General features: G+C 48.7%; 1 protein-coding gene across 1 annotated transcript; it reads left to right on the top strand.

Moving 5' to 3' along the window:
• The first annotated feature begins 37 nt into the window (after window positions 1-37).
• On the top strand, window positions 38-9,667 carry BCL2L10 (BCL2 like 10). Its single transcript, XM_015823708.1, has 2 exons — window positions 38-445; window positions 9,536-9,667. Exons 1-2 carry the CDS (start codon window positions 38-40, stop codon window positions 9,665-9,667), a joined length of 540 nt encoding a protein of 179 aa, XP_015679194.1.
• The last annotated feature ends 1,860 nt before the right edge of the window (window positions 9,668-11,527 follow it).

Raw genomic sequence — 11,527 nt, 5'->3', positions numbered from 1 at the left:
GCCGCCGGCCGGGAGGCGGGCAGGAGAGGAGGGCGCCATGCCGGGCGCGCTGCGGGAGGAGACGGCGCAGCTGCTGGGCGACTACCTGCAGCACCGGCTGGGGGCCGCGCCGCTGCCTCCGCCGAGCCGCACGGCCGAGACGCTGCGCCGGGTGGCGGACGAGCTGGAGAGCCGCGAGCGCCTCTTCTTCCGCAACGCCTGCAGCGCGGCCGCCCTGCCGGAGCCGGGCGAGGCGGCCGCCTTGCTGGGCCGGGTGGCCACGCAGATGGAAGCCGAGGGCGGCCTCAACTGGGGCCGGGTGGTGGCGCTGGTCGTGTTCGCCGGCAACCTGGCGGCGGCGCTGGCCGAGCGGGGGGCTCCGGACCACAGCGGCGCGCTGGTCGAGGCGCTGGCCGCCTACCTGGCCGAGGAGCGGCGGGACTGGCTGGAGGCGCACGGCGGCTGGGTAAGCGAGGCGCCCGCACCGCCACCCGGGCCGGGCCGGCGGCTCCTGCTCCTGCGGGGCCCCCTCTCCAAGCCCTCCCAGGCGCCCGCCTGGCCGAGCAGCCTCCGTCGCCTCCTGCTCGCCTGCGCCGGCGGTGGGCAGCCCCGGGCTCCGATGCCTTGTCCTCCCCCCCCCCGCCGGAGCTGCTGCTGCTGCTGCGGCGGCCGCCCCCTCCTCCTCCTCCTCCGCCCGCCGCCCCCTCCCCGAGTCTGGCTGCAGCGGCGCGGCGCTTGCCGGATGACCTTGGCGCAGAGGCTTCGCCGGCTGCTTCGGATGCGCGCTGGGTCGCCGGCCGCCGAGGCTCCCCGCCCGGCGCTGTGCTGAGCTGGCGCCCCCCTCCCTCCCTCCCTCCCCAGCCCCGATGCGGAGCCCGAGAGGAAGGGACGGGGGGGCTCAGAATTGCAGGGGAAGAAGAGGGAGGGAGGGAGGGGGGGTTTGACTGACGGCTGCTTGCAGCGCGGAGGCCCGGCTGCGTTTTTTTTCCCATATAAGGGAAGCAGCCGCGGACAAACCGTGAGAAGTTGCCTTAGAAAGCGCTTTCCTTGGAATCTGGGATCGGCCTCCCCTCCTCCCGCTCTTCTTCCCTCCTTCCTCTGCCTGTGTGTCCCCCCCCCCCCAATATAGCTCTCTTTGCGACGGGGCTGGTTTCTTTTTCCATTCTTGCTACAGGCGCCCGCTTTGAGCCGCATTATTTATGCGGCGCACATACTGCAAAAAAGTGAGCTTTGCCTTCAGGTTCTGGAGGCTGGGCTGGGGGTTTGTTTGGGGGGGGGGCGGCTGCTGCTGCTTTCTGGGGACTGAGCTGTGCCCTGCAGGCTGGCAGCTGATGGGGCATCGAGGCCCCCACCGCCTGTCCTTGAAGCAGCCTTGCAAAAGGAAAAGCTGCAAAGGGTGAAGGGCTTCAGAGGAAGGGGGTCCTGGAAAAAAAGCCTGCAGAGTTGCCCCCCTTTGCTCAGTTTGCCCCCCCCCAACCGATTTCTAAAGTCATTAGTCAGAAGGCCACCCAGATCTGCCTAGAATGTGGAATTTAGGTCAAGGTTTCTTTGCCTTTTCTCTTGGGGGGTGTCTTTTAGCTTAAGGAAGCCCCCTATCCCCCAGGCACACCCCACATTTTTGCGCAATTTTGCGCCACTCTGGTATGGCTTTCCCATATTGTGTAAGTCATGTGGTTCGTTTGCATCTGGCTTCAGCGCATTCCAGCTGTTGTGGGTTACTTAACTGTGTAGCTTGTGGTCTAATGTGTCGTTGGAAACCAGCCTGCTAAGACCTGGTTAGATCGGAGTTAAGAAAACCTGGCTTAGCGCAATGAGTGAACCTGGCCTCTGCTGCTTTTTCTGGATGGACAGGGTCTTGTGAACCATCCCTCTGAAATTGGGACTAGCATGAAGCCGGACAGTTCTCAGGGCTGGCCAGGTAGAGGCCACACCTGGATATCTTCTTCCAAGTGTAGATTGCTTGCCAACAGACTTCTACTTTGTCCAGCATTTCCAAATATTTACTTTACCAAGAAATAGGTAGGTTTCCTGTGAATTTTAGTTCACAGCTAGGTAGCAGGACATCTGTTTAGTTTTAGGCTAGTCCAGCCTGACGGGAAAAAACAGATGGTATTCTTCAGACTAGGAACCTTGAGATTAGAATCATGTATCTCATGAAGGAAGGTAGTGATTAACCATGGTTTGTAGGGGGAAAAAAGCCTCACTGAGCTTGTGTAGTAACATGTTAAACTGTGAAACAATGGTTTACAAGCCCCCGGTTGGATATGCAAATATATTATGTCAAAACTGCGCAAGTCACTTGATGGCTTAGCACGGTGCATGAATTTGAGCCAGCGTACAGTTCAATAGAAGGAAGGTGGGTATAATCCCAGAGTTTGGAAGTACGCACCATGGCAACTATGGGTGTGCATGCATTTCTGCATCAGATGATTGTAGCTGTGGTGTCCTAGACCTGACCATTGAACCAAAGAACATTCTCCTCTGCTTGAGACAGGCTCGTATATAATCCACATCGTTGGGAAGAAGTCTCCTTGAAGCTGCAGACAGAAAATGCAACTGATAATACTTTGTGTAGAATTTGCAGGTCCCCATTTGATTGGCGCTTTTTTTTTTTTTAGCCTAAACTAGATGACATCTGGAACTCTTTGAGTTCTATCTAGCAAATGGATTCTTTCTCTAATGGCACTGATAGAAATATAGTTTTTTTTGCCCTGTACGTTGGAGGAATGAAAGCTCTGTTGTTCTGTTTGTTTATGCAGAAGAAAGTGCTCCCTAAGACTTCTGCAGATTTTCTCAGCCAAAATTTTGGGAACAGGGGAAAACATTAATGAAGACCTTCAGTCTGGGTTACAAGTCTTGCTTTCAGCCTTCCGTGGTGGTCTGGTTCATCCTCTGGACCGGCTCTCAAGTTTTAGCTACACTGCCAAGAGCTGATCCTTACCAAAATGCAGCAAAAATGGAGGACAAGGAGGGAGTAGTAGAAATGATGTTACTTAGAAAAGTGTGGCTAAATCAAGAAGGATGTCTGTTTATGTTTGTATCTACGAAGATAAAGATTTATCTTCTTGAATAAAGAAAGGGCATCTCCAAAGGCTTAGGATTGCAGTTGTGTTTCCAATGTAGTCTGCTTTTTGATGGGTCCTTGGTGCTCTCTGAGCTTGGTTGTTTTCTTGCAGACATTTCATTACCCAGTTAGGTAACATCATCAGGGCTAGAAGGGAGTGGGGGTTTGCGCTAACCCTTCTAGCACTGATGATGTTACCTAATTGGGTAATCAAACATCTGCAGGAAAACAACCAGGCTGAGAGAGTCCTCATTTCAACCCTTTATAGATAATCTACTTTTTCTCCAAAAGGTAGACATGTAAAGAGATCTGTCCCCAGCTTCTGTTTTATTATGAAACAATTCTCTGAAATAGGCTAAGACTAGGCAGATAGAGACTGACCCAAAGTTTCCAAGATAACCACATGATGGTGCATGCCTTGGAGATGGAAAGAAGAAGTGGGGTACTTCCAAGTCAACATCTAGCGTCACTAGGCTCCACCTTCCATTAGCTAATGTCTGCTTGGCTGTTGCTTTCAGGTGGTGGGAATCCATTAACTTCTGCAGAGTGTGGTGGGCTTTCCATTTCAGATATAGGATTGTGGTGCAATGGCCGTTAACTCAGATGGCTTGGAAAGGGTTGGCTAAGTGCATGGAGAAGGCTGCCCATGGCTACTCATTGCAAGTATACATTAAGTCCAGGCTCAGAGGAGAACATATATGAGTCCCAGCTAATGAGGAACAGGAGGCTTCATACCAGTTCTGCTTCTGAGCTCTCTGAAGATGGTGATTGGCTACCATTGGGAGACTACTTCCTCCAGTCTAATCCAGTAGAGTTCTGCTGGGTTCTCATGAACTTCCCATGAACCCTGCAGAGCCTGTCAAGTTCAACCAAGGAGAGGTGTCTTCATGTCATCTGTATGATTTAGAATATATTATTCATAGCAAACTGAGGCAAACAGGAATAGCAGGCAGTTCTGGTAGGTTTTTATGGCTTACCCAGTGAAACTTTTGCTTTGTTCCTTAACGGGTGGTAAAGATTGAGTAGTTGTGTGGCTAAATCTCTCAGTCAAAACTGAACCAAGAACTACCGTGTAGACACTCTTCTGAACAACTTGAGTTTTCCCAGCCTAATCATGTCTTTCCATTGGTTACCAACCCATGGTTTATTCACTAAGCCACCATTCATCCTGAGCAAAGCTACAGAATCGCTGGCCACAAAGTGGTTCAGTTCACTTCTTCTTGTGCCATATCCGTTATCGGACGTTGGCGATCCTGTTTTTATCAGCAGCCGCACGAAAAAGTGCTGCTGAGTTTTGTCCAAACCAGTCCCTTAGATTTTGAAGCCACGATGTTCTTCTTCTGCCTGGACCTCGTTTGCCTTCCATCTTTCCCTGGAGGATTAAATGGAGTATGCCGTATTTTTCTGGGTGTCGCATCACATGTCCGAAATATTCTAACTTTCGTTTTTTAAATTGTTTTGATGCTTTCCCTTGGCTTTCCCAGGTGGCTGATCCCCTCCTCATTTCTGATCTTGGCTCAGTTCACACCGTCCATAAACCAACCTTAAGGTGGTTGTGGCTTAATTGCAGGCTTAGAACCCGGTTGCTGAGATTCTGATGCAACAAAAAGCCTCTTAGGAAATCAAAGGCAATTCCAGGAACCTCGTTGTTCTCGCAAACTTTAATTGGACTTTCCCATCCACCTACTTGAAATAGGCTACCGCCAACAAAAGCCTTTGTTTTGTCTCTGATATAATCAGAACTAGAGAGGATTTTTTGCATTCTTAAGTGCTTGGCCCCTTGCCAGCCCTTGCCCGATAGCTTATGAAGTCTAGCCCATTTTTATATCCTTTTCTTGATAAGAAGATTGTTGCAGTGTAGCTAGGAACCCCTTGAGATATTCAGTAACTTGGTTGCTGGATAGCTGCCAGCAAAATAGCCCTTCGATTTATTTATTTATTTTTTGGGGAATGTATGGGTTGGCCCATCCCAACCTGTTGGCTAGGCTGGCTAAGGAAGTTGCAGGTTGTAAGCTAAAACACACCTGCAGTTATTATTGAGAAAGTTATTGCTAATAGCAGAAGAAATGTCCTTGGCTAATCTTTTAGGTCAGCAACAACAAAAGGACAACTCCTTCTTCTTCTTTTTTTTTCCCTCCCTTGCATCTGGCCCAGCTGAAGGTTATAGAAACTTCTCTCTGTGTATATTACAAGCTTGTTCTCTCCCCCTTATTCTCCTTTACTCGCCAGTGTAGGATTTCTTGCTGTTCTGCAAAATCTAACCCCAGCCATTGTTGAGTGGGTGCGGGTGTAAACCTTTGCCAGGAATGTGAATGATCAACTTCAAAGCAACTATTTCTCACACAGGACTAAGGGTAAAGAATACATAGAAACCTTCATTCAGTTCTCGGTTTTCAAACAGGGCAGGAGAGAGAAAGTCAGTCTATTCAAAACCACCTCTTTTTTATCTCGTGGGCAGTTCTTTCCACCTTTCCCCCCCCCCTTCCTCCAGACGTTTGCGATCATGTTCTGCATTTAACTGGTGCCCACAGGCTGCATCAAAGGTTTAAACTGGACAAAAGTGCATTTTTTCTCAACGGTGAAAGGTGAAATAAGATGCTTGTTCCCCAGGTAGGCCCAAGGATCGTCTTGTGAGGCTAGCTGTAAGGCTGCTGGCTGTAAGATCGTTCCCACCTACGTGATTTGAGGATGAGAACATGTGTGTGAATCACATGTCTGGCTACAGATGTCTGCAAGCCCAGCATTATTATTTTTTTTTAAAGGCTGGGACATTTGCCTTGTGTGACTTTTGCATAGGATGGGGGGTATGTGGCGCAGTTAAGGATTTTACTGCAAGGAAATCAGTAATAATTTCCAGAGATTTTAACTTCTCCAGGGTATTTGAATTCTGCCAGCCACATTTTAAGGGGCTGCTTTTTCTAGGAATTGATAATAGGAATCCTGCTGTAGAAGTCTGATGTCTCCATTCCAAAAAGGGAAACATTTTCCGGGCGGGAGAAGAAACAACAGTTTGTGATACTGGGTTCTAGGGAAGATTGTGGGTTTTGTCCCTTACGTGAAGGTGGACATTTTTATCCAGATTGAGAGACGAGAGTAACCCAGACGATCAGGAGCTTGGAAGGGAACAACTTGAAAGAAATGGCTGAAGATGTGGGAGGTGTTTAGCTTGGTGAAGAAAAAATTGCCAGGAGGCAGAAGAGCTGGTTTCAAAGATGAGAAGGGTCACCCTCTAGAAGATGTGGCAGACAATTCCAGAAGATAGATGGAAACAACATCAAGCCCAAAGAAAGTCTGGAATGGTCTAGGATCTCCTGCCACAGGCAAGGGTTGGACTTGGAAGACCTCAAGAACCCTGTTTAAATTACAAGGAGGTTTTGATGGAACATAGGAGAACATCTGAACAGGGGAGAAGATTCATTAATGAAGCAGACTATCTTGGAGATGGTGAACCTCCTTTTGCTGCTGAAGGTTGAAGAGAGGATGGATGACTATCTGCTGAGGTGGCTGCGATAGTGGATTTCTGCATTAAGGCTAGAAGATTTCCAAACACCTTCCTGTTTGTTATGATCTAATCCTCCCGTGAGTGTGTGGGCCACGAATTAAATAAAATGCTACATCATATTACGGAACGTGATTACCAATCATATAACTTTCCATCTCCTGGAACATGAAAAATAGCCATTGGGTGATACCCTTGGCAAGTCTGCAGAGGCCATTTTGCATCCTTGGCCTTCAGATCGAGCACCTTTGTCTGAGATCCACCTTCTCCATCTTAGCGCCTGCCAAAAAGGTGGATAATGAGCCTAGGAATTCTGGGGATTGTAGTCCATTGCACCTTTGAACAGTGCTGGGTTGGAGAAAGCTGCCTTAAATAATTAGCGGTCTCCTTGGTGTTGGGGGGCTGGAAGGAGTAGGTGGTAATAGAAGTCCAAATACAGATAACCCTTGATTTACAGCAGTTCATTTAGTGACTGTTCAAAGCTACAGTGGCAGTGAAAAAAAGTGACTTAACGATTGTTTCTCACACTTACGACCGTTGCAGCATCCCCAGGGTCCCGTGATCAAAATTCGGATGCTTGGCCTCTGGTTCATATTAATGTCAGTTGCAGTGTCCAGGGGTCACGTGTTTTCCCCTTTTGCGACCTTCTAACAAGCAAAGTCGAGCCGGATTCACTTAACAACCGGGTGACTAATTTAACAACTGCAGTGATTGACTTAGCAGCTGTGGCAAAAAAAGCTGTAAAATGGGGCAAAACTCACTGAGCAACAGACATTTGGCGCTCAATTGCGGTCGTAAGTTGAGGACTACGTGTACGCACCACACCCCCACACACATACAGAGGAGAGCATGTCTCTGTGTGTCTACTTGCTCTTTTTCACCCAGAGCTTGACTCCCAAATGTTGGGGGGGGGGAACTCTGCAATCCTTTTTTGGCCTGAATGCATCCCTGTAAGATGATCATTAAATGGAACGGATGGAAACGGACGTCCTGTCTCCCTTAAATTTCTTTTAGAGCAGACATGTCAAACACAAGGCCCGGGGGCCTGATGCGGCCCGTGAAGTGGTTTCATGTGGCCCGTGAAGCCATCCTGGAAACAGTGAGGGAACGGCCCCCGCTGCCTTGGCCCTGGCCCAGGCCGGCTGGAGGGAGCCAATGTACAATTTTGTGCTGGCCATCTATGCTGAAACGCATTCAGTCTTAGCTCCACAAGGCCGTCCGGAAACAGCGAGGAACCAGGAGAACCTTGAGCAGCAGCCTTGAGGAAGTGGGGCTGGGCTTGGTGCCGTGGGTGCTCAAGGGCCAGGCTGGGCATTTGACCTCTGCTGCCTAGGCTCCGGGCAGCCCACACCACCATCCAGCCCCCCCTGCATGTCCTGAGAGGAACAGTGAGGCTCCTCCAGTGGACCATAGCCTTGGCACTTGCCCTGGTCCCATCCCCTTCTGCCAGAGACCCTCAGATCTGTCCCACTCCTGCCCAGGCCCCCACACGCACTCTTGACGTGAACGATGTAGAGCTGGCCATGCCCACCCAGTAGGCCACACCGAGTAGGCCACACTCCATCCACGCCCACCCAGTAGGCCGCCCCCCCGGCCACACACCCCCAGCCCCCCCCAGGGCAACCGCAATGCTGATGCGGCCCTCAAATTGAGTTTGACACCCCTGTTTTAGATCCTCCATTTCCCTGTAGCCCTCCTTACTGTTTTAACTGCTCTTCCATTAACGCTTCCCTCTTAGCAGACACCGAAGTGACAGTAACGTAATAGCAAGGTGGAGTTTGAGGGCTTTTTTCTTTTTCTTTTTAAGAAAAGGAAAGACTACCTATTCTATTCTCCACCTTCTTAGTTTGGGGCATTGCCTAATTTTTATTTTTATTTTTTTTTTTGCTTCCGGAATTCCTCGGGCACCTTTGCCCCAGTAGTTCTGAATGGCCGACTCGTGCCTGCTCAAAAAAGAGGGCAAGTTGGTGGAAAGGCCACACCTGAATGCTAATGATCCATCCCAGCGTCCTTCTGCTTCCACGGCTGGCAAAATGCATCAGCTGACATCCGCCCTCCCGGGCCTCTCCCCTGTTTGCCCAAATTAAAGGGGTAAAGAACAAAGTTCCGAAGGAAATGCAAGGCAGGACCAATTTGCATAGACATCTGTCAGATAGGGAGTTCAAACATGGCCATCTGGATTCACGTCCTCCGTCGTTCTCGGTTATTCTGAATAAAGAGGCAGCCGCGCAGCTGCCGGTTCGTTTCTGGCACACGAAACAGGCTAGGAACTGAGCAAGCACACATACACATAACAATGATGTTTGGTTTTGTGTGAATGGGATACCCTCTTCCTGAGCGGGGTTTGGGCAGCCGCATTCTTAATGCGAGCACAATAGCGCAATCCTCGCTTGTTGCTTCCCCCCCCCCTTGTAGCTGATGGTACAGCCATCCATCCCTCTTGGCAATCCCTCTTCCCCTGTTTTCTTAGTCAAAAAGATTTTTTAAAAAAGCTTCTTCATATTCAGCTCCTTTAATGGGCGTTCCTGATCTTGCACTTGATTCGAGGGAGCAAAGATCTGGTGTTTGAAGCATCTCTGTTACCATCAGCCGTGTTGGTTCCAGGTCTACAACTCTTTGCTTATTTGTCAGCTCACTTTGGAGGGGGGGGAAATATCACAGACCCCGGCACCTCTTAAATTTCCCTTCCAATTTAAGACTGGTTTCTATCTCTTTTGATGTCGTTTCCCATTGAAAGTCTCCTTTGCATCAATATGAAGAGTAGGCCCACTTTGTCTCACCCGGGGTCTTCCATGACCATTGGACCAACTCTCACCATACTTAGCTATCACGGTGAGATGGGATTCTGGGTACTGAACTCCAGAATATTTGATGGGTGACCAATTGCGGGCGTCCTCAAATATCTGGCTTATCAAGAAGATCTTGAAGCGGACGGGGGTTGAGCATCAGATGTACCTGACTCACGATGTTGCTTGCTCTCTCTTCTTTTCTAGGATGGCTTCTACCACTTCTTCAATAAGCACGGCTCGGATGCAGCTGACCAGAACAGCACCATCAGCAACGCTATTATGGCGGCGGCAGGATTTGGCCTGGCTGGATTGGCTTTTCTTTTGGTGGTGCGATAGGAACCCACAACATCCGCGGAGACTTAGACTGCAGGGAGACGGGATGGGTGGGCACGCTCCTTTCTTAAACTGCTAACATCCCAGCGAAACGTCCATTCTATATTTCTACGACGGTCGAAGATAGAAGCCTATATATAAATATATATTTTTAACTAGAGTCGGGGCAAAAATTAGTTGAGCACACATCACCTCCCGGCACGACCAACGGTTGGTGAATGCCTCTTTGCGCTCATCCTAAGACTGGGCATCTTCTGGATCTCGGGCGTTAGGGCTGTCACCTCGCCACCGTTTGTTCCGGGAACCGTTGGGAGTGCTGGGTGTTAACGCTACTTGTTCATGGTGGGCTTGTGATGGAACCAAGTGGAAGACGTGTTTGCCTTTCTTCTTTGTGTGCGTGTGTATGGTGCGGTGGGGAAGGGAGGGGAGGGGAGGTGGGCAGGAGGGATCATTGCCTTGTGAAATGTGAGCCAGTATTAATAAGAATGAAGAGCTTATTCCTCTTGGGGTGCAATGCAAATCATACGGAGGCCACTCGATAACATAAACTTGCAAGTTCCATGTTGCACAGAGCATTATAGCTTACGTGTTTTTGTTATAATGACATAACTCTTAAGTTACACTACAAGTAGATGTCGAGAATGTTGATACCAAAACAGTCGAGGCTGCAGAACCAGTTCTTAACTGAAGTTGTTTAACTATTAAAAGAAGAAGAAAACCTTTTTAAAATTGGTATATTTGGAAGTCCATTGAAGGCTGGGATTTCCGTGGATTTCCTGTCAAATCCAGAAACTCCATATAACTTAATATATTTTTGAAGTATTTATCATTGTATAATACTGGTAGCTGGTTAACATCTATTTTTGTTAAATTCCATTTTTTTAAAAAAGAAAAGCTCTCCAGTTGCTTTCTTGGCTGTATCTGTCTTATAACTTGTTTAACAGTTCTAGTTTTGGTAATTGATATACTGTGTATTGTACAAAATAGTCTTTGAGAAGTGTTCTGTGTCTTTTCCTTTAGCTTGTACAGTTTTAATATGTGAATAAACATAACTGAATATTTTTATTTTAAACAAGTTTATGAGCAGACTTTATGTGGAATTTCTCTCTCTCTCTCTCTCTCAAAGGCCCAACACGCCAGGAGCATGAATGTGCCTCCAGGAAAAAACTGTTCTTGTTCTTTGTTTGTTTTTAATGCTTTTTTTCTCTGCTCAAGGGGGAGATAAATGCTATCGCTTCCACGTTCCAGCAATCAGGAGACTTGACGCCATCTTTGTGAATGCAAGACAAATTTCCTGCACACGTTTCACAGGCTCCTGTCACAATGTATTTTCTGTCTCACAATGTAGTTTGGACATCTTTCCTTCCAGGCCATTGTACAGCGGTGTGGCTGTGGTACGTGAGATGAACACAACATCCCAAACATTTGCAGAAGTGGAGAATAATAATAATAATAATGAGGAGGAGGAGGAGGTTGAGGTTGGAAGGGACCTTGGAGGTCATCTAGTCCAACCCCCTGCTCAGGCAGGAAACCCTATACCATTTCGGACAAATGGCTGTCCTGTCTCTTCTTAAAAACTTCCTGTGTTGGAGCATTCACCACTTCTGGAGGCAGGTTGTTCCACTGGTTAATTGCTATAACTGTCAGGAAGTTTCTCCTCAGTTCTAGGTTGCTTCTCTCCTTGGTTAGTTTCCACCCATTGCTTCTTGTCCTGCCTTAGGCACTTTGGAGAATAGCTTGACTCCTTCTTCTTTGGGGCAGCCCCAGAAACAGAAGTTCGGCCTATCTTAGTGAATCAAGGGCAGATTTTGCAAGGGACATAATCTGATGTGTACTGAGCGGCCGTATAAATGGCTATAGTTA

The sequence above is a fragment of the Protobothrops mucrosquamatus genome, unplaced genomic scaffold (assembly GCF_001527695.2).
Source record: "Protobothrops mucrosquamatus isolate PMUCROS unplaced genomic scaffold, P.Mucros_1.0 scaffold1956, whole genome shotgun sequence".
Taxonomy (NCBI): domain Eukaryota; kingdom Metazoa; phylum Chordata; class Lepidosauria; order Squamata; family Viperidae; genus Protobothrops; species Protobothrops mucrosquamatus.
Note: the sequence above shows the minus strand (reverse complement) of the source record. Positions and strands in the feature narration are given on the sequence as shown.

Coding starts and splice junctions, on each gene's coding strand:
- BCL2L10 (XM_015823708.1), top strand. CDS start 38: ATGCCGGGCGCGCTGCGGGAGGAGACGGCGCAGCTGCTGGGCGACTAC. Junction 446..9,535: donor TGGAGGCGCACGGCGGCTGG/GTAAGCGAGGCG, acceptor CTTCTTTTCTAG/GATGGCTTCTACCACTTCTT.